Source organism: Vipera ursinii, assembly GCF_947247035.1.
Source record: "Vipera ursinii genome assembly, chromosome: 1".
Taxonomy (NCBI): domain Eukaryota; kingdom Metazoa; phylum Chordata; class Lepidosauria; order Squamata; family Viperidae; genus Vipera; species Vipera ursinii.
In genome coordinates this window covers 149,276,731-149,300,714 of record NC_139512.1, presented here as the reverse complement: position 1 = coordinate 149,300,714, position 23,984 = coordinate 149,276,731, and the positions used below count along the sequence as shown (strand labels likewise).

Below are 23,984 nucleotides of genomic sequence, written 5' to 3'. Positions count from 1 at the left end.
GAAATCTAATGACATGGCCTCCTTGTTCACCTGATCTGAACCCCATTGAGAACCTGTGGTCCATCATCAAATGTGAGATTTACAAGGAGGGAAAACAGTACACCTCTCTGAACAGTGTCTGGGAGGCTGTGGTTGCTGCTGCACGCAATGTTGATGGTGAACAGATCAAAACACTGACAGAATCCATGGATGGCAGGCTTTTGAGTGTCCTTGCAAAGAAAGGTGGCTATATTGGTCACTGATTTGTTTTTGTTATGTTTTTGAATGTCAGAAATGTATATTTGTGAATGTTGAGATGTTATATTGGTTTCACTGGTAAAAATAAATAATTGAAATGGGTATATATTTGTTTTTTGTTAAGTTGCCTAATAATTATGCACAGTAATAGTCACCTGCACACACAGATATCCCCCTAAAATAGCTATAACTAAAAACAAACTAAAAACTACTTCCAAAAATATTCAGCTTTGATATTAATGAGTTTTTTGGGTTCATTGAGAACATGGTTGTTGTTCAATAATAAAATTAATCCTCAAAGATACAACTTGCCTAATAATTCTGCACTCCCTGTAAATTCAAATGGTCACTACATGAATGGTCAATAAAAGAGAACTATCTGAATATGAGCACCAACCTTATTTAATATCAACAAGGCGGGTATCTAAGCAGGGATGAACTGTAATCCCATTGCTCTAACTTTTATCTAAATGTCTTGATAAGATTACCTACCAAATTTCCACTTACATATTCTTACACTGGGAGATAAATTTGTTTCCACTTTATTATAGACAGGGTGGTAATATTATGTGGGACTCAGAAGGTCCTTTATGCAATTCTGCAGGAAGAATATATTGGGAATTAACTACCAAAAGACTAAAATCATCAGTTTGGCTAGAAGACTTGAAAGTCACGCTAGGCATATAAATAGGCATTCAAGCAATCATGTAATTTGAGCGTCATTTTTCACACCTTCATTAAGCAGGGTACCTCATGCCTCCGATTCAGCCCAAAATGCTAAAATCTGTATATATTTCATCTTCATTTCTTGCAAAAAGAAGACGATGATTCTATTCCTGCTGCAATAAAAACACTGGCACAGATGCTGTATTATACGCAGCTGGGCCATCCTCTGGTTTAGACTTACTGGAGCAAGTTCAATCCAATGGACTGACATTTCAAAGCAACCTCATCGGAAGGCATGCTATTGGGTGACCAATTCTTACCTGTTTGCCTAATATGCTTCTAGCAGTGTGGACAAGCTCTTCTCACTAAGGCAACAATCCTGCCCAACCATCCTATGACTGCTATATTTTTAACCAAGAATGAACTATATGAGCCATAAATATAGGGGTGAGGAATTTAAGTTATTTAGCCTTCAGAAAGAAATTCATTTCATCGTAAAAATAAAGACAGGCAGGAACCACCACCATCACCCTGATTTAAAACTTATAGAAACAAACAGAAGGGAATTCAGCAGGAATGGACTTGACCATAATTGAAAGTACTTTCATATATGACAAATTCCTCTTCTCAAATCAAGGGGATGTGAAACTCTGTTCCCTGACTAGACTCCTATAAAATTGCACAGGGGTGTTTTTGCAAAAAACAACAACAACCCATTATGGACGGCAGAATAGTCTATAAACAGATTTATGATTTATGTTGTACTTTTGAAAGTTCCTCATGTTGAGCTCTGCATCTATCCGCCCATTAGCTAAAGAACAGATCTAAGTTTACGAGAACTGGCTTATGCTAATACAAGAGCAGCATTAAAGGAAAATGTTTTCACTTAAGTCGAACAAAATCTGGAAGGCAGTCAACATTAACTCCTTCAGTTCTTCCTTACCTGCAACAGAATTGGGCCGAGGCATTCCTAATGAGCCACAGTTTTGAATGTAAGTAATGGGTCCATCCCCAGAAGATGCTTCCACTTTTGACAAACTTTCTGAGGATCCTGTTGTCTCCTCTTCTGCAACTGGTGAGCAGTTATCTGTCCTTCGGTCAATAATTCCTTGGTGTACACTAGTCCTGAGATTTCCTTCTTTAGTCCATTCTAAACTTGATCCGCTCCGATCATCATTTTCAGAGGAACTTGTTACTGTCCCTAAAAACCCGACAAACAAAAATCCATAAAAATACACTCCTGGGATAAGAGTAGTACACTTTTGGTTACACCCACAGAGTCATGGGAAACTCTGAATTGACATAAGGAAAAATGATAGTTATGTGACCCATCTGGCAAGTCTACAAGTTCTTTCATGTCACTTTAAATTACAATCCTTGGGAAAATATAGGATAGTCCCTGTAAATGTTCTTAGTTTTGACTATATATACTGCATGCCTCTTAACATCCAAGAAAATATGCCATCAAAACTACCATCGTTTTATTGCGATGACTAACAAACTCAATCGCTATAAAATATGTAAAAATCTGAAGAAAGCCTTAGGGTATTTTTTTTCCATATGACAGAATTATTAAATGTTTTGATTTTTTTTAAAAATGGTCTTTTGATATATTATGAAACAAAACTCCCTCCTGATTCTCTAATTGAGGGAAGAGGTTTTCCACTCAAATCTGTAACCCTGAAAGGAGGGCATCTTGCCAAATGTCGCCCCCCCCTCCACCTCCTTTTGGCCACTAGCCCAGACCTTTCTCTTCTTTAGCTCCCTGGAAAAGATGAAATTCTGCCTTTACTTCTTCTTTTTTTTATGTCAGAGGAGGCACAGACAAATTTCAACTAAGGCAATAAAACACCAAAAAAGAGAAGGAAAGCTATCCAAGCCAGTAAAAAGTGTGGGAGGAGGAGGGGAAGGTAGCCTTCCCCTCAAAGGAGCTACTGGGCCAGAATAACTTAGCAGGAATGGAAACAGACTGGAAGCCGACTTAAGTGGCATAGAAGAACAACGATTTTCATGGTTGAGCAAAGCTTGCCCACCCTCCACAGGAAAACCTTCCAAAAGGCATACTTATTAAACTCTGTACCGAATGAACATTAATACTAGTAATATATTTGCACACATAAAACTAAAAAAAAAAAGTCCTGGTAGGTTTGGAAAATGAAGCCTGCTTCCCTTATCAAATAGATGCAGAATAAGTAGATCTATAAGGAACTCGTGGAACATTTCATGATTACTTTTGTACTCTTTTAATGCTGTGAAGTGACTTGAGGGTTGTATGAATGAAAACACGAGCAATAAACTAAATAGATAAAAGCAAACAGAAGAAACTAGTCCATCATTTTCATTCCGTTTTAAATTTTCTCTTTTAAAAATCACTACTATCTTTCAATATTTGTTGGGAAGTAGGTATGACAGAGAGATGCATGTTATATATTTTTGTAACAGCTCTAAGAATAATTGATATGAACTTATGTACATTGACAGAGATACTCTTTCAGGATCCTTTATTGTCCCAGCTATTTTACCTTGGCTTTCTTCTAGGTTTTCTAAAACTTTCATTTTAGCTCCGATCTTCATAGCTTATTAGTATTCATTTTAAATTCCCAATTTTGAACTAAGCATGCAAACTATTCCTTAGTATAAAAATTTCTCTGCTTTCACATCTTAAAAATAAGCAACACTGTCTTATTTCTTGGAAGACAAGCAGCATTTTACCAGTGTCCATTGTTTGTCTTCACTACCATTCTGAACTCCAAGCTTGACCTCGCCACAGCAACTTCAAAGCAAAACAGCCAAATGCTTTGTGTACTGCCACTTCCCAGGGAAATATATAGGTTCACAAAAATTGAAAGAAAACTTATGTGTGTTTATTTGTCAAATTTATATAGCTGCCCATTTGACAGAAAGCAACTCTTAAGTGTCCAGTTTGCACATTTACTTCAGAATTTTTTCTAATTTCATGCATACTAATGTTGCTTTCCCAGTATTAAAAAAAACAATTTTCCAAGCAATTAAACCTGGCATGGTAACTTCCAATTAACATAGACATCCCGTTGGGGATGAGCCTTTTTGCTGAGCAATAGAGCACCAGGTCATTCATAGGCACAATATATGCACAATTATTTCCATATTTTAGACCAGAGTTCCCCAACCTTTCAGGATTTGTGGACCAGCAGGGGGGAGGGAGGGGGATGGTTCTGCACAATGGACTGGCAAGTGCTCCCATGTGCACAGCTCCACTCACACAAGCTGCTCGCACATGTGACTGCCACTCACGCAAGTGAGGATGGGCATGCACATTCAATTGCTCACCCTTTTCCGTGGCAGTTGCAAACAGCTCACAGTCCACTTGTGGGCTGTGGCCCAGAGGTTGGAGACCTGTTTTAGACTTCTGCTTATAGAGGTACATCAAATTGGTCCCTTTAGGTTAGTAACAACCAGACAACGATTGGCAATATATATCCAAGATTTTACACAAGCCTTGACTATACCTAGGTAATACTACTGAACCATTCTCTCATCATCCCCACAACTCAGATACTGCAAATCCTCTGCATTGTGCTACAGTAACATGTTTGTGAATACAGGTAGTCCTCAACTTACAACAGTTCATTTGGGGACCATTCAAAATTAGAACGGCCCTGAGAAAAGGGACCTTTCATCTTTTCCACACTTGCGACCGTTGCAGCATCCCCATGGCCATGGGATCAAAATTCAGATGCTTGGCAACAGACTCATATTTATGGCGGCTGCAGTGTCCCACGGCGATGTGATCCCCCTTTGTGACCTTCTGACAAGCCAAGTCAATGGGGAAGCCAGACTCACTTAACAACCATGCTACTAACTTAACAATTGATTGATTGATTATATTTATATGCCGCCCTTCTCGCTAAGGACTCAGGGTGGCTCACAACAATAAAAACTAAAAAAGAACATGAAAATACAAAACTTAAAAAAATTTAAAAATTTTTGCAGTACTCATTTAACAGTAGTGGCAAGAGAAGTTGTAAAATGGGCCAGAGCTCATTTAACAATTGTCCTGCTTAGCAAGGGAAATTTTGGGCTCAACTGTAGTCGTACAACAAGGATTACCTGTATATATAGATCAGGGCTTTTCAACCTTTTCACCCATTGTACCGCTTTTAGGATATGGCAACATCCGAGTATCACCAGTTGCCTAGCAAGGTGTCAAAAATTTGATGACAAAAAAAAAGGAAAAAAGTGATGTACAGGTAGTTCTTGACTTACAACAGTTTGCTTAGTGACTGTTCGAAGTTACAATGGCACTGAAAAAGATGCCTCCCAAGCCACAGCCGAGCAAGACACCTGCCTGCCCACCCGGAGGCGCTCTTCCTCCTGTCTGAGGTTTTCATTGTTGTGAGCATTTCTATCGAGGATTGGCAGCGGGGGTGGGGGGTGGGTGTTTGGTTTTTATTCCCATCTGCTGGGTGGTTGCAGCAGGTTTTGGTCACTTCACATGACCCTGGGACACTGTGACCGTCATAAAAATGAATCAGTTGTCAAGCATCTGAATGTAAATCACAAGACCCTGAAGATGCTGCAACATTTCAGCTGGTTGGCGCTTCTTCTGGGCTCAGCAGAAACATCAGGATCAGCGCCGAGCTCCAGCTGGAGCCTGGCGCTGATCCTGGCACTTCCGCTGAGCCCTGACAGCCCTGCAGCTTCAGCCATCTCTCACTCAGGCTTGTGCGGTGCTGCCACTGGTTCACCTCATTCCCCTCCCCTGCTACCACTAGGATGGTCGCATACCACTTGGCAGGTGCCAATGTACCACAGGTGGTACCCGTACCACTGGTTGAAAAGCCCTGATGTAGACGGTAAGGAAAATGACCTTGAGAGAAATATGCAGAAATCACTATCTAGACAAAGGTGGCTAAAACATTTTTCAAATCCAAAATAATAACATTTTAATTAATTTAATTTAATTTAATAATATTTATATACCGCCCTTCTCCCTGAGGACTCAGGGCGGTTCACAGGGCAGAATAAGATACTACATACAAACATTAAAACAAGATTAAATAATTGCCCATATTAAAACAGTTGGAATAAAATTCTAAAACAACAATTTAAAATTGAAACAAAAAATTAAAAAACCCCACCAATCCCCATCAGGCTAGGCCGGCTTGTACAAACAGAAACGTCTTGAGGTCGCGGCGAAAGGAGCGAAGATCGGGCGCCATCCGGAGCTCTACCGGTAGCTGGTTCCACAGCTCCGGAGCGCCCACAGAGAAGGATCTCCCCCTGGGGGCCACCAATCGACATTCCCTGATCGGTGGCACCCTGAGGAGGCCCTCTCTGTGGGAACGCACAGGGCGCAGGGAGCTTGATGCCGGCAGCAGATGTTCCCTAAGGTACTCCGGCCCCATGCCATGAAGGGCTTTAAACACTGTTACCAGTACCTTGAATCTCACCCGGAAGACAACTGGCAACCAATGCAGCTCACGGAGCAGCGGTGTAACGTGGGAGTATCGGGAGACTCCCAACACAACTCTCGCGGCTGCATTCTGTACCAGTTGGAGCTTCCGGGTGGTCCTCAAGGGCAGCCCCATGTAGAGAGCGTTGCAGTAGTCCAGACGAGAGGACACGAGCGCATGAGTGACCGTGCACAAATCATCCCGGCTAAGATAGGGCCGCAACTGGCGCACCAGGCGAACCTGGGCGAAGGCCCCCCTAGTCACAGCTCCTATATGGTCTTCCAAAGTGAGCCGTGAATCTAGGAGGACTCCCAAGTTGCGAGCCCTATCTACGGGGGGTAATAATTCACCCCCCATAGCCAGAGGTGGAACATCCGAATAAACCCGGGATGAAGGTATGCACAGCCACTCAGTCTTGTCGGGGTTGAGTTGGAGTCTGTTCCTCCCCATCCAGACCCGAACCGCCTCCAGGCACCGGGACATCACGTTGAGGGCATCACTGGGGTGGTTTGGGGTCGAAAGGAAAAAGTTGGGTATCATCAGCGTACTGATGATACCCAACTCCAAAGCCACGAATGATCTCACCCAGCGGTTTCATGTAGATGTTGAACAGGAGAGGCGAGAGGACCGACCCCTGAGGAACTCCACAAATGAGAGACCTCGCGGTCGACCTCTGCCCTCCTGCCAACACCGACTGCGAACGTCCCCGGAGATAGGAGGAGAACCACTGTAAAACTGTGCCTCCCACTCCCAATCCCCTGAGACGCCGCAGCAAGATACCATGGTCGATGGTATCGAAAGCCGCCGAGAGGTCTAATAGGACTAGAACAGAGGAATATCCCCTGTCCCGAGCCCTCCAGAGATCATTCACCAGCGCGACCAATGCCGTCTCCGTGCTGTGCCCGGGCCTGAAACCCGATTGGTACGGGTCTAGATAATCCGCTTCATCCAGGACCAGAGGGAGCTGATGCGCCACCACACTCTCAACAACCTTCGCAAGGAAGCGAAGGTTGGAGACAGGACGAAAGTTGTTTAATACAGCTGGGTCCAAGGCAGGCTTCTTGAGGAGAGGCCTCACCACCGCCTCTTTCAAGACGGCGGGGAAGCTACCCTCACTCAAAGAAGCCGATATAACTGCCTGGAACCAGCTGCGTGTCCTCTCCCGGGCTGCATAAACCAGCCAGGAAGGGCACGGGTCCAATAAACACGTGGTGGTGCTCAGTCTCCCCATGATCCTGTCCACTTCCTCCGGAGTCACAGAATCAAACTCCTCCCAGGTGATATCGACAAGATCGCCAGTGTCCTGATCGTCAGACTCTGCCCAGTCAGAGTCCAGACCGGTCCGAATCCGAGCGATTTTGTCCGACAGATGTTGGTTAAACTCCTCAGCACGACCCTGCAAGGGATCCTCTCTCACCTCCTGATTTAGGAGGGAGCGAGTCACCCTAAACAGGGCGGCTGGGCGATTATCTGCGGACGCGATAAGGGTGGCGAAGTGGTTAGACCTCGCCTCCCTTATCGCAGCGAGATAAGACCTAATATAGGTTCTTAGTCGCAATCGGTCGGATTCGGATCGGCTGGACCTCCAACCGCTCTCTAGGCCCCGTCTCCGACGCTTCATCTCCCGAAGCTCCGCAGAGAACCATGGAGCTCGACGGGATCTGCACCGGGTCAGGGGCCGCAGGGGTACAACTCGGTCAAGAGCCTCAGTGGCCGTCCTTTCCCAGGCTTCCACTAAGGCATCTGCCGAGCTGTGAGCAAGGGAGGCAGGTGGGGACCCCAGCGCTGCCTGGAACCTCTGGGGATCCATTAAGCGTCTGGGGCGGTACCATTTAATTGGTTCCAAACACCCACGGCGGGGGGTGGCAAAACGGAAGACCAGCCGCAGGAGATGATGATCGGTCCATGACAGGGGCATAATAATTGGAGAGCCCCCACCAAGATCATCTAACCACCGTCCAGATAAGAAAACTAGGTCAAGGGTGTGGCCTCCCTCATGAGTCGGTCCCGAAATTACTTGCGTCAGGTCCATGGCCGTCATGGAAGCCATGAACTCCCGAGCCAACTCAGATGAACCTCCCAGCGATGGTAGATTGAAGTCCCCCAAAACTATAAGTTTCGGGAACTCAACCACCAGCCCAGAGAGGACATCGAGCAGCTCAGGCAGGGCTGCTGCTGCGTGACTAGGCGAAAGGTACACCAGCAGCAGGCCCAACTGCGCACCAGGGCCGCATCTCAGAAAGAGAGACTCACACCCGACTATCTGAGGAACAGTGGCCTCCCGCGGACACAAGGTCTCCCTCATAACAACAGCCACACCCCCACCCCTACCCTGAGCCCGAGGCCGGTGCAGCACCCGGAAACCTGGTGGGCAAAGGTCAACCAGAGGAATCCCGCCCTCTGGGCCCAACCAAGTCTCCGTGATGCAAGCCAGGTCCGCCTGCTCACCCTCAACCAGATCACGAACGAGAGGAGCCTTATTAGAGACAGACCTGGCGTTCAAATACACCAGCCGGAGCTCAGGGGGCTGCACACCCTCACTCCCGGGCCCTTGGGGTAGAGCCAGAGGGTCGGAGTGCCCCACCGCTTGTAAGCAGCGGAGAGGCCTTCCCTGAGATCGATACGGCCCTCTGCTCCTACATCTGCTGCCATTCCCTGATGTCGTGGGAATAGGTAGCCCCACGACCAGCCCTGGAGCCCCGGAGGTGACCGACCCCCGCTCCTCCCCCCTGCGATCTCCATCGGCCCTAGCCAGAACAGCGGTGGTTGGATAGCCCCCCTTATCCAAACAACCAAAAGAACCCTCCCGCCTCCCTAACCCCCTAAAAAATTTTGAAAGAAAAATAATCAGGGGCCTCTTATTAGGTCTACGTCGAAGGCCCCAACCCGTGCCCAGCCAACTCTCAGGGTCCCAATAAATGGGCCCTTCCTCGAGGTTATGATCGGCTGGCAAGGCGGGTCGCACCCAGGAGGGGGGAGCACCCCTGAGGGCGCACAAGTCCGTGGAAGAATATTTAAAGGAAGGCATAAATAGCAGTCCGGATCGCAGGCAGTCCATAGATAATAGTCCATGAGGAGGATCTATTCGGAAAGGGAGTCCCAGGCCTCCGTCCAGCCGCTGCCACTCAGCTGGATAAACCCCCCGGGCAGGCCTGCCACCGTCCTCTCACTACGGCCACAGAGCCAATTCTCGAGGGGATGGAAGTCTGGAGCAACCACACTGGGTATGGCCTGCCCCATAGAGCTCTCACCTCTAGGGGCAGCAGTTGTAAATTCGGCCATCCTCTCACAATGGCAATACCCAGAGTTCTCTGTCCTTTGGGGTGTAAGGGCAATGCGCAATTGATTGTGAAAACAGAACAAGCCATCATAGTCAATTCTAATAACAGCCAAGTCCCCCGTTGTCCCGTCATTCCTAGAGATTGTAACTGACCACCAGTCCATAGGCCCTCAGTTCCATAATTATTAGGGCCTTCCAGACTGTGGTCAACAAAGATTGGCTCCCCCAGGTCCATTAAATTCCCCACCGGTCTTCCAAAATCCTTCGAAATGATCCAAGTCCACAAGGCTTCACTGGGCTCCACCGGAATCCACCGGCTAGCCCAGGAACCTTCAGGGCCATCAGAAACAATGGGGGTGCCAACCCATCTGGGATATGCAGAACCAACCGGGGGGCCGGCAAACCGGCCATAACGCCATCGCTGAATCACCGAAGCCGCTGCCGCTGGGCCGCTATGGACACTGCCGCCGCCATCATCGCAGCCACCGTAACGCCGCCAAGGCCGCAGACAATCCGGGGAGTGCCACCGCCACCGCCGATGAAAAAACGGGCCAAAAAGGCCCAGGCGGCAGCAGGACAAACGGTTCGATAAATGCAGGCCAGACCACAATAGTCGATGGTAAAGTGGCCCGAAAACGGCCCGGGAACAGGCCGGGAACAACGCCACCGCCGCCGCCATCGCCGTCGCCATTAGGATGACCCAAAGCGTCGTCGTCGATGCAGGCAAAAAGTAGGCAGAAAGCAGAGGCAGGCCGGTCGAAAAGAAAACAATAGAAAAGGCGGGCCAAACAGCTCGTAACTCATAAACAGCTCCGTCGCCGCCGCCGTAGCACCGCCGCCGCCAGCCGCCGGGAACTCCAAACGCCGCCGCCGAAGAAGCCAAGACCGCCCGACATAGCCGGAAACTCCCGACAACCAGCTGAGCAGCCGAACAGCTGAGCAGATAGCAAGCCGGCAGCCCAGCGCCATTTGTGAAGAGTTCAGGCAGACACTTCCCTAATTCACTGGAACAGCAGGAGGAGGAGGAGGAGGAGGAGGAGGAGGAGGAGGAGGAGGAGGAAGTAGTGCAGTGCAATCAAGCTTGCATGATTTTGTTATTACAGGCAATCTCAATAAAAATAGTTTTAGCCTTCTTCTGGAGTTGATTTCCTGGCCTGGTCTACTGAGTAGGCCTCACTATATATCTCTAGTGATAGAATGAGAAGCTTTCCATAAAGCTCTTCTTGCTTTTGTTATTAAGGACCAAAATAAGAAATAGTACAATATCAAAAACATAAAGAGCCAGTCTGGTCTAACAGTCAAAGCACCAGGCTAGAAAGCAAGAGACCACGAGTTCAAATCCCGCCTTTGCCATGAATGCCAACTGAGTGACCTTGGGCCAGTCATTCCCATCCCATCCCTCCTCACAGGGTTGTTGTTGTGGGGATAATAGGAGGAGGAGGTTGGGTTACCACCTTGAATTACTTGTGAAAATAATAAAGGTGGGATATAAATGAAATTAATTAATTAATGAAAACACACCTAGTGGTCAACTTGCTTCAAATATATGATGCTACTGGTGGTGTAATAAGGATTGTTGATGGATACATCTTAAAGGAATGAGGGTGAGGGAAACTTCTTTAAAACTACAACCGGATTGGTCAGAATTGTCCTTGAATTCCAGATAAGATTCAGGGACAATGTCAACTTTGAAGACACTATAACAAGATCACAGGGGTACTGAAATCTGAAGAAGGGACTTTGAAATTCGTAAGTCAAGTTATTAACTACCACATCATAGCAACATTATCTTTCTTTCTATAGCAAAACTGCCATCTTCCCCACCCAACATATACCTCTGAAAATCACAACCTTGTAATAAATGAAGTCAGGTTTCCAGCTTCTTCTAGCCCAATAAGGGTTATAAGTAAATAGAACATAATTAAAAGATCCAAAAAAAATAAGTCAAAAGAATCCCAGAGAATGACATAGTTTTGAATGAAAGATCACTTTACTTTAAAAAAAAAGAAAGAAAGAAATTGGAGCCAAGCGCTACCAGGAATTAAGATAAAAGAGCTTCGGCTTCAGCTACATTTTCTTTGCGGCAGATAGCCTTTACAGACACAAAAAAAGCAAGCTGCAAAAGAGACAGCCAGAAGCGACGGCGTTCGTAGGAATTAAATTGCTTACCTATAATTCCACTGTCCTTGCTTTCCAATGTGGAGCTTGGGCTACTAATGGTCCCACAGGGACTACTTTTGTTGGCCGCTGTTTTTTCAGCACAGCTATTCAGGGTAGAGCAGGGACTATCGGTGCTAGGAGACGTAGTGCTGCTTGTTAGTGTAGAACAGGGACTGACTCCTTGACTAGCTACTGTGCACTATAAAATGAATGAAACAAGGAATTAACAAACATAGCACAGATCAATACACAAAGAGAACAGTTCATATTCAGCCGGGGGGGGGGGGAGAACTGCACAGACATACAAAGTTCCCTCGGAGCTTTCTCAGAATTATCTGTTGAATCCTTTTAAGAGAAGTTAGTACAGCCATGACCACATAAGAGGTTGAATCAACTCACGGACCTTTGACACTCTAGGCCGGAACTGTAAAGGATTTTCTGAAATATTGGTGGAAAAACCATCTTGCTAAAAGCCAGCAATACAAAACCCAACTATTGGGTTTTCAGGATGAAGGGAAAATGCAGATTATATTCTATTAGCTTTTTTTTTTTAAATAACCTGAAGGATATCGAAGATCTTATTTAAAACCATTTGGTCATAACTGATTATAGGTTTAGAACGAAGCAGATTAATAAACCACAACAGTTTCTTTACTTATTTAGACAAGAGGTTCCATCCTTTAAATATTTTGTAGAAGATTTTCCTATATCATGCTAAACAATATACTGAAAAAAATAATAATTCAATATACATAGAGTTCATATGCAAAGTAACTATGTAAGTTGCACTGTAAAGAAAAAAAGTCATCTCAAGTTGCATCATGACCCAGAACTGATTTCCAAATGTCAGACAAAAAATTGTATAGTTAATTTCTCTGCCGGGAGAGAATTTCATTTAGCTTTTCACAGATCCAGCATGTCAAGTATCCTACATACCCTGCTTCATTGTGGCCTTAGACAAGAGAAGGGTAAGACTTTAAAAAAATATTTTCTAGGGCAAGTAGTTTGAATCATCTGAATTAAAAATAATTACTCAATAGGATTCTAATAATTCTATGTGGTGCATCTAGAAGTAGTGTTTCTGTAGAAAAAGCAAAGAAAAATGCCAATAAATATATCACTTGTTTATTATAGGTGGGCCACAAAGTTTCTGTTGCTAAGTGAGACATTTGTTAAGTGAGTTTTGCCCCATTTTATGACTTTTCTTGCCACAGTTAAGTGAATCACTACAGTTGTTAAGTTAATAACACCGCTTGTAAGTGAAACTGGCTTCCCCATTGACTTTGCTTGTCAGATGGTCGCAAAAGGGGATGACATAACCCCGGGACATTGCAGCCGTCATAAATATGAGTCACCTGCCAAGTGTCTGAATTTTGATCCCTTGACCCTGGGGATGCTGCAACAGTCGTAAGTGTGGAAAACGGTCATAAGTCACTGTTTTCAGTGCCGTTATAACTTTGAACGGTCACTAAACAAACCGTGTTAAGTTCGAGGACTTCCTGTAGTTATTTTTTTTTAATCCCATTTATATCCCGCCCTTCTCCGAAGACTCAGGGCGGCTTACAATCTAAGCACAAATCAATGTGCTTAGCAGTAGCCTTCATTCTATGTATATGGCTGCTTATTAGGGCTTTCGCCCCCCCCCCAAGTGGCATTATTACAAAGTCAGCTTATTGCCCCCAACAATCTGGGTCCTCATTTTACCTACCTGGGAAGGATGGAAGGCTGAGTCAACCTTGAGCCTGGTGGGATGCGAACCTGCACTAATTGCAGGCAGCTGGTGTTACTTAAGGAGGCATTAGCCCACTGCTCCACCAAGGCTCTATTTGTTTGAAATATTTGGTGAAATATTTTGAAAGCAAGAAATACGTAGCATCTTCCATTCACATACCATAGTTTCATGTGTTCCTTCTGCGGAGATGTGGGCAGAAGCTGGAAGCCCTTCTCCCAGTAAAAACCCAAGTCTTGTCATCAGTTCCTGAGCTGCTGGTGAACAGCTTGATTCCTTCTCTGACTTTGCTTCTGTTCAAAAAGAGGTAAATTCAAGGCAACGAAAAAGATTATTTAAAGTTTACATTCACTTCAAATGATCGTGGCTTCCAGCATAAAGGCAAATAATGAAATTTAAACGAGTTATTTTCAACCATTTTTATTCTGTCATATTCTAACAAAACTCCATTTAAAAAAGCACCTTTATTTTCCTTTTATTAAATGGAAACCACCACCCCCCCTATAAAGGGAAAGCCTTGCACACCTTTAACTTCTGAAATTGAAGAATTAAATAAGGTGTAAATACCAGCTCTGCAATCTACCACTAAATTATTTCGGTTTTGCATCCAACCTAAGTTTTTAGAATATAAAGAATGCCTTTCTCTTTCACACAAAAGTAGAATCTGAAGATGCTATTTTTTTCCATGGATGGAAAAACAAAAATGCACAGATTATGTTTATAAAAGTATTGTTCTGTTCCAGCCTATGACCGGCCCTGTTTGTGTGTCAGGGACAACCCCCTTTTCCTTTTAACAATCAATAGGCTGGAAAACCCCCAACCCAAATTTATTTACAGTTCCAAATAATAAAGTGTTTTAAACAAAAAAGCAGCAGAATATTTTCTTCAACCAAAAATACATGATTCAAAACATCCAACAAGAGTCAAACAAGAGTCAAACAGATTAGCAAGAACATTCTCTTTGAATGACTCCGAAAGGTTGCCTTCAGCAACCAGCACTGCCCACACCTTCCTCTTTTATTATCTGTCCCAAGGCATGGCTTCTCAATGCCTTCTCCTCCTTTCACTGAATTGCCTCATAGATTTTCTTTGCTCTGCTCTGCTGGATTGCCTTCTGGTTCTAGCGTCTCTGAACAGATTCAGCTGTGACTCCTCTGAGTCCGACACCTCCTCCTCACACAGCTGAGCCTCATGAGGAACATGACTGGTGGGGCCAGGCTGAGAGTCCTGCAAGTGCATCAGAGCCTCCCTCTGACACCGAAGACTCTCCAAACCCTTCCTCCTCCTCCTCAGATTCCTCAGACTCAGCTGCTGGGAGAACAGACTGACATTGAATCACAACAAGTATGTGGTCATACATGAGTCTCTTTTTTGTACATGTGTGCCTATGTGGATGTACAGTATGTGTCTATACACCTATACCTATATTCTTATGGAAATTAATAGCAATTTTTCTTAAAATGATTTAGACTGGGAGATGACCAAAAGAGGTCAATGTGATTTTCCCAGACTCTTCTCTGCTAACAGAAGAGCCTGGAAAAATCTTCTCATCTTTCTCATCTTTCATACTACCTTCTCCTATTGGTATCTTATGATTTATCACTTATTGTTTATATCTTATCATTAATTATTGTAACTATGATTTATGATCTATGACTTACCACTTCGTTCTCTGAATGTACGCTGAGAGCTTTTGGACCAGAGACAACAAGTACCTTATGTATCCAATCACACTTAACCAAGAAAAAATTCTATTCTATTCTAACAAAACAAATCTATGATAATATCTCATGACTGATCATATGAAACAATTCATTTAGCAGCTATGCTATCAACCAAAATAGCTTCAGGCTTCCTAGATGTTATATTTGATATATTTGGTTGTTTGCATTGCTAAATTTCTGTTAAATAAATATATTCAACATATAAATTTGTTTTATGTTTTAAATTGCACCAAAAACTCCATGAGTAAACAAGCATGGTTGTTTTAGAAAAGCATTGCCATTTTAATTCTTGCAATCAAATAAATATTCTAGCATACTTATCCTCCCATATACAGAACAAATAATCAGAAAATTAATCAGACTTGCCTACAGACATTGTGGGTGCTCCAACACTGGAGATTTTAAAGAAGAGATTGGACAACCATTTGACTAAAATGGTACAGAGCTTCCTGCTTGAGCAGGGGGTTGGACTAGAAGACCTCCAAGGTCCCTTCCAACTGTTGAATAGAATCAATGGCTGGAAAAAGAAGTATTTAAATGGAAGAAACATCCTCACCCATGGTTGATACATAATCCACTTTCTTCCATTGTACCTTTGTTTTATATGAAGGTATAGAGAAAAATTCCAACCCGGATGTGTCATATCAGTATTGATTAGCCTAGAGTAGCCCCACAGCAAGATAGGCAGCAAGTAAATTTAACAAATAAGTGACATGATAAAAGATAAAACAATCTTAATAACAATACAATTTTAAATGATGTCTATTTACAGGACAACGTTCTAAACCAAGGATCCACATGCTTCAGTTTTACTTGGCAATTCATTTTCTTCTAAGAAAAAAAAAAGATTTGCTCTGCAGAAGTACACAATCTTCTTGCAACTAGCTACTCCAGAAAGTAAGACTTGTCTATTTCTCAGCATTCTCTGTCATGCACATTACAGTTTCGCTATCCAATGTAAATTCTTATAATCTGCTCCATGCCAGGCACATCTCCCGAGACCTTTTCATCAGCTATAGAAGCTAAGGAAATCTTCATGTCCAAACACAGTTAATTCTGAATACCAGATGCTCAAGACAAGAAGGGGAATGCTCTTGTCATCATATAACACTTGCAAGCTTTGTACATAGATTTAGCAGCTGTTTGCTGTTGGAATCATGATATATGAGATCGAGACAAAAAAATCCAACTTACAGCAGCAACCTGATTATAAGAAAAAGACAATGTTTAATCCACACAACACACAATTCCTATGACCACATGTTGCTGTCATCATATGGTTGACACTACAAAAAAAGCAAATTTGTGAGACAGAGATTCAAATAACTTGCCCAAAGCCATATTCTGGGAAGTCAACATCACATTGACTAAGTCAACTCACTAAAACACAGTTTGTTTAATCAGGACTTTTCAATAACTACTGAAGCTACTTTCTCATATCATATTAAAACAAGACAGGACAAACTTAATGTACTGTATGAACAAATGCTTTGTCTTCTTCTCTAATGTATTAACTTTTCTTTCAACCTTTTTTAATACCTTATTTCAAGTAGCCTTTTCATGGATGAATGTTTTGTGAAAAGTAGAGGATGAAGTAAAAGGTCTAATCTAGAATAAAAAATACTTGGTAGATGAAATATATACATTTAGAAAGCCTTCTTTTTACAATTGATGATGCTGCCAGAGCTTTCCTAACAACAGAAAACCCAATTTAATTCCTCATCAGAGACAAATCAAATTTCTCTGAATTCCATTCAATCCTATGTTGTCATTTATCCCACCTATTAAATTTACCAAACATTCAAGATGCTTAAATCAAAATATTGCAATTCAATTATCATTTGCCCACAATTATGAGCCAAAGCACCTTCACTCCAACCAGCTCCACAATCCTTTACCCAGCAGATTGCACAAGCACAGTGCTCCTGGGACAAGCAGACAAACTTTCTCCAAATCAGAATTGGCTTTTCCTAGCTAAAATAAACAGATTGGGTAGGCATTACAAAAAAAACACCTAATAAAGACGTGTATGGATCTGATCTGCGAATGCTTTTATAATATAACAAAAGTTAAAAGATATAATCTTACCATGTCTGTGAGATATGCCATGGCATGCATATAATGCCTGCTATGCCAAAAAACTTACTTCGCAATGGCTTTGCTATTTCATGAAGATCCTTTCTCAAAAAATTGTGATTACTATAGCAATCTTTACATGATTATAAACAATGCAGAATAATAGTCAAAACCAATGCAGATAATGTAGACAAAAAGGTTGACAGATGCATCTGTGGTTTCTTCTACCTACTTTATCAAATATTAGACATTATTTTATTTTTTGTCTGAATTTGTTATTTTAATATATTAAGTATAAATAACATGTTACATACATGTGGCAGAGAGATATCCTGTCATAAATGACTGATAGGGTGGAGGTTTAAATCAACAAACTAGCAAAATTAATGCATTTCTTCAGGTTTATATGATGTTCTTTAGTCACTTTTCTGGATTACAAGCCCTAGGTCTTCTCTGTTGAATAAATAAGAACTAGTAATAAATAGGGCATTGGAGATGATCGAATAATTCTTATGCACTAAGATGTCACCTTTAGATCAACAAAACTGCCAATCCCTCCCAGCCACTGCATGCACATCTCATAGAATAAAGGAATGAGCATAGCATTTTGAAGGAAAGATCCTCAAAATCAATATAACTGTCAAACATTTTTGGCTTCACATCTATAACAGCATTAATATGCATAAAACCATAATTGGAAATTATAATAGTACTGGTAAATTGTTTTAGTTCTCCATTAATATCCTGAATCTATGGGAAAAAAACTGGAGGCATAAACACTATGTGGTAGAAATTAGCTTTGCTATAACCACAGGAGAATCAGGACCATAGTACATTTCTCACTGAAGAAGGGGGGGGAGGTGTGAAAAGTGAGAAAACAGGCAGGCAAAGCTTTGAATTCTGCTAGAAAAATCTATGCTTCAAATAGCAAAGAGATTTGGAGACTTCAAGCTCAAGAAAAACAAGGAGATGACTTATTTAACTAGAATGCCATATACTGATTTTACTGATGTCAACCAGGCTGTGAATCTGAAATACAATGCTGGAGATGAAATGCTTACTATATTATAAAGCATTTGATAGTAATTTCTCACTGACGTTCGCTGAAACTGCACTCTGTTATGCCGTGGTCAAATTTAATGAACATGGAACTTTTCAAGAATACCAATTAACTCCAGGGTCAGGCTGTTACTAGTCTTGCTGACACAGTCATCTATTGTTATTGCTGTCCGATTTTAGCAAGCTTTTCATTGCTGTGGCAAGGCACATCACTTTAACATGGCATAAGTGGAACACTCTTATTTGGAAAAAAAAAAAAAAAAAAACCTGAAAGCAAGTTCAGAAACTAACTCCAAGCAGGCCTCTCACATTAAAAGTGACCCCCTCCCCAACCATCAGGCTAAATTTTGCTTGAAGATTCTGTACACATCATTCCCAAATGTCAAGCAACCAAACACAGCATATACTCACCAATGCAAAGCCCGTAAAATGTTCATCACCATTTCCCTTTCAAGGCAACATCCAGCCATCTAGTCAAAATGAAACGATTCCAAAATACACATGCTTACCATGGTTCTGGTTAGGTTCTGTTGGCTCCAATACTTTTCTCATTGGAACGACAACTGTATCTGAAGGTATGCGAGGGCTTTCCACATACTTGGGCTTCCTCACCGGACCTGAAATGCGAAATACTTACTATTACCTTTTGTAATATTTTTCTCCAAAAGGGGATACAGATTTCAGAAGGCGTAATCAGAATACACTAAAAGCAGAAGTTCATCACGCAACTACTGTCCTCGACATCTACTACAGTAATTGCAGCAATCTCTCCCATACGTCCACTTGTGCAGCCTGTTGTGTGTGTGTGTGGGGGGGGGGGAAGCAGCAACAGCAAACTGTATTTAGGCTCACTTTTTGGCATGTAAACTCTTCTGTAGAACAAAAGCAGATTCCTAGCTGTGATGCCCCTGAAGCTGCCTCCAGCATATGTAAAGAGAGTGGCGCTGACATGATCAAAAGCCCCGTAAACATCAGCACTGGCCTCTGGAGGCAAAATCCCTATTTTTCACCTCAATTGGAAGATAACCCTTGTTTACAAGAATAATCTTTGAAACTGGGAGGCAATGATTACAAAGGCAGATTGCAGCATTAGCCCTCTTAATACCCCTGCCTATAGCTTTATATTACCGACTATGGTATTTTTGGCCAAGTCGATGACGCACAAAGGTCAGTGATGAGAGGAAATAAAAGGAAAAAAAATATCCATTTGGCAGCTCTCTCGATATTTTCATTTTAAAAGAGACCTACAGCAATTTGCCAATGGATAGCTAGGTTAAGCCAAAGCCTATTCCGTATTTCACAAACATGTCTTTTCACTTGGGTCCATGAGGAGGTAACTGTTCATCAAACAGATTTCATCAAGTGTAAAAAAAAAGAAAAAAAGGCCAAAGTACTTTCATTAGGGTATTTAAATTATTAATGACAATGTACTTTACCAAATGCAGCAATTGCTGGAAACATTAAAGGAACAACAGAACTTGTAGTCACAATGAAAATACTGCCATCTAAAGCTTCTTTAGAGAAAGGCTTTCAGTGCTGAGGCAATACCTTCAATCTGGGCTATCCTACGTTCTCACTGCAATCTGTCCCACCATCCCATTGCATTTTTATTGCTGCCACCAATCACGATTTGCACCATTGCCATTGACTGAAACACTACTCATCAAGAAACGCCACATACTGCAGCCACCGATATTCATCATTTAATCACAGCTTCCAGGTGCAGCTCCCGCTACTGTGTAGAAATGTCCAAGAATGCAAACATATGGACCAGAATCCTCCTTCCACACAGAATTCTATAGTCCAGTGGTGGCGAACCTATGGCACGGGTGCCAGAGGTGCTACTCAGAGCCCTCTTGGTGGGCACCCGCACCATGCCCTGGAGGTGGCACTTGTCCCTCTTCAACTAGCCGCCTGCTAATTCGCCAAGGTCCCACGTGGCTGAATGCATCCCAGCACAGCTGGTTTCCCTCCCCACCATCCCGTCCCTCCTGGCCTCACATGCTCTTCTTTTCCCAGGCACGACCCACTGCATCACCTCCTCAGCTGTTGGCCAACCATCCATCTCAGAGGCAGCTTCTTTGAACTGCTGGCGATGGGCTGCAGAGCCCCAAAGTGCAGCTGTTGGGCCGGCAGGCTGTGGCTACTGATGGACACCGTTGGCTCCCATGAGCTCGCTGGCCTCTGTGTGTGGGGGCCGATGGTGTCAAGCAGCAGCTGCCCCAGCCCTTGGTACCCCTGCCCTGCCTCTCCTCACCCCACAGGATGAGTCTCCTGCCTACCGCCACACCTACCAGAGACCTCCTGGAGCTCCCCCAACCTTGCCCACCCCCCACAGGTGTCCCTCCCCATGAGCAACATTGAGGTGACCACACCCACCTTGGCCACACCCACCCAATCTTCCATGACCACCACACCCACACCCACCCAGTGGGCCATGCCCACCTGGCACCCAGCGATAAATAAGTGGGTTTTGGGTTGCAGTTTGGGTACTTGGTCTCTAAAAGGTTCGCCACCACTGCTATAGTCCATCACCCAATAAGCAACAACCCTAGTATTGCAGATGTACAGGTGTTTGGCTAAATGGGAACAAGTACCGAATTTTTTGCATTAAAATGGACACGACACCATAAGCAGAAGCTCACCAAAAGAAAGCAATTACTATCACACTGTGTAATGGATGAATTTTCAATTTTGTTTTACAATCTTCATGTGAAGTGTACCAAAGTAACTTACAGGTGAAACTCGAAAAATTAGAATATCGTGCAAAAGTTCATTTATTTCAGTAATGCAACTTAAAAGGGGAAACTAATATATGAGATAGACTCATTACATGCAGAGCAAGATAGTTCAAGCCATGATTTGTCATGATTGTGATGATTATGGTGTACAACTCATGAAAACCCCAAATCCACAATTTCAGAAAATTAGAATATTACATGCAATCAATAAAACAAGGAGTGTACATAGAACAATATCGGACCTCTGAAAAGTATAAGCATGCATATGTACTCAGTACTTGGCTGGGGCCCCTTTTGCAGCAATTACTGCCTCAATGCGACATGGCATGGAAGCCATTAGCCTGTGGCACTGCTGAGGTGTTATGGAAGACCAGGATGCTTCAATAGCGGCCTTCAGCTCTTCTGCATTGTTCGGTCTCATGTCTCTCATCTTTCTCTTGGCAATGCCCCATAGATTCTATATGGGGTTCAGGTCAGGTGAGTTTGCTGGCCAATCAAGCACAGTAATCCCACGGTCATTGAACCAGGTTCTGGTGCTTTTGGCAGTGTGGGCAGGTGCCAAGTCCTGCTGGAAAATGAAGTCAGCATCCCCATAAAGTTCGTCTGCGGAAGGAAGCATGAAGTGCTCCAAAATCTCCTGGTAGACGGCTGTGTTGACCCTGGACTTAATGAAGCACAGTGGACCAACACCAGTAGATGACATGGCTCCCCAAATCAACACAGACTGTGGAAACTTCACACTGGACTTCAAGCATCTTGCAGTGTGTGCCTCTCCATTCTTCTTCCAGACTCTGGGTCCTTGGTTTCCAAATGAGATGCAAAAGTTGCTCTTATCAGAAAAGAGGACTTTGGACCACTGAGCAACAGACCAGGTCTGTTTTTCTTTAGCCCAGGTAAGACGCTTCTGACGTTGTTTGTTGTTCAGGAGCGGCTTGACAAGAGGAATACGACATTTGAAGCCCATGTCCAGGATCCGTCTGTGTGTGGTGGCTCTTGATGCACTGACTCCAGCCTCAGTCCACTCCTTGTGAAAGTCCCCAACACTTTTGAATGGCCTTTTCCTGACAATCCTCTCCAGGCTGCGGTCATCCCTGCTGCTTGTGCACCTTTTTCTTCCACACTCATAACTTTCTATTAATGTGCTTTGATACAGCACTTTGGGAACATCCAACTTCTTTTGCAATTACCTTTTGAGTCTTTCCCTCCTTATAGAGGGTGTCAATGATGGTATTTGCACTACTGTCAGGTCAGCAGTCTTCCCCATGATTGTGATTCCTACTGAACCAGACTGAGAGACCATTTAAAGGCTCAGGAACCCTTTGCAGGTGTTATGGCTTAATTAGCTGATTAGACTGGGACACTTAGAGTCTAAAATATTGCACCTTTTCACAATATTCTAATTTTCTGAGATTGTGGATTTGGGGTTTTCATGAGCTGTACGCCATAATCATCACAATTATGACAAATCATGGCTTGAACTATCTTGCTCTGCATGTAATGAGTCTATCTCATATATTAATTTCCCCTTTTAAGTTGCATTACTGAAATAAATGAACTTTTGCACGATATTCTAATTTTTCAAGTTTCACCTGTATGCTTGAAATAAGAGCTAAAGTCCAATTCTCTTCTTCAAGAACAGACACTGCTTGCAATCATTCATACTGCTATCTAGCTATCTCAGCAGCAGCACCTAGCTATAATCCTTGTTTCTTCAGAAAGAATGTGATTTTTATTCTAAAGGTTGGCTATATCCCACTTTGCAATAGTCCTAACAAGCAAGCTTGGTTATGCCAGGAAAATTAAGCCAAAGAATTTTTTTCTCAAATTAGGCCAATCAAACATTTTCTTGCTTGTCAATATTAGTAAGAAATGCACTGTAAAAATAATATTCCAACTTGTATGAAAAGAGCATCTAATTTCCAATAGCTGCCCAAGTTATTAACTGTTACATCTTCCATGCTTAAATGAAAAGGGATCAATTAATAAATATATATCAAGCGACTAATCAAAACGCCGTCACAATCAATTTTATCGCAACTGAAGTGAAGAATGAAATTCCACTATTTTCAATGGAACTTTCCCCTTATAAATCTATTCACGCTTGCAGCTTAGACTCTACTACTCTAACATGAAATAATGCAGGTTATACCCTTTTTATGTAATCATACTTTTTTCACGTGTTTAACAAGGCTGAAGCCTTAAGAATTACTGTGAAAGGACATGTATTTCAAAATACAGGTAATCCTTGAGTTACGACACAATTGAGCTCAAAATTTCTTTTGCTAGGTGAGAAGATAAGTGAATTTTGCCCCATTATATGTCTTTTCTTGCCACAGTTGTTAAGTGAAGCATTGCGGTTGTTAAGTTAGCAACACGGTTGTTAAATGAATTTGACTTCCCCACTGACTTCGCTTGTCAGAAGGTCATAAAAGGGGGATCACATAATCCCAGGACACTGCAACCGTCATAAATATGAATCAGTTGCCAAGCATTTGAATTTTGATCACATGACTACAGGGATGCTGGGATGGTTATAAGTGTGAAAAACGGTCATATGTCACTTTTTTCAGTGCCGCTGTAACTTTGAACAGTCACTGAATGAACTGTTGTTAATGTTTATTTGTACAAGCCATTCAGAGTGAGAAAACCTTACCCTAGACTTAGAAGGACCAGTAATTAAAAGAAAAGGCCACAAGAAGCAACATTGAAGATACCGTATTTTCCGGTGTATAAGATGACTGGGCGTATAAGACGACCCCCTACATTTCCTGTTAAATTATAGGGTTTGGGCTATACTCGCCGTATAAGACTACCCCTCTTCCAACGCACACCAAATAAAAATTAAAAAACATCAGATTTGATTTTAATATGGTAATT

The 23,984-nt window shown here is 42.9% G+C and overlaps 1 protein-coding gene across 3 annotated transcripts in view; it reads right to left on the bottom strand.

Annotated features, from left to right (window-relative positions):
• The window catches only part of TANC1 (tetratricopeptide repeat, ankyrin repeat and coiled-coil containing 1), a 184,876-nt gene that overhangs the window by 63,925 nt on the left and 96,967 nt on the right, over positions 1-23,984 (bottom strand). For all 3 annotated transcript variants that reach the window (XM_083350432.1, XM_083350434.1, XM_083350433.1), the window contains 4 exons: positions 18,876-18,983; positions 13,670-13,800; positions 11,788-11,977; positions 1,847-2,104 (listed from right to left, as the gene is read on the bottom strand). In XM_083350432.1, coding sequence (XP_083206558.1) covers positions 1,847-2,104; positions 11,788-11,977; positions 13,670-13,800; positions 18,876-18,983 — 687 coding nt within the window. The remainder of the gene's footprint in view (positions 1-1,846; positions 2,105-11,787; positions 11,978-13,669; positions 13,801-18,875; positions 18,984-23,984) is intronic.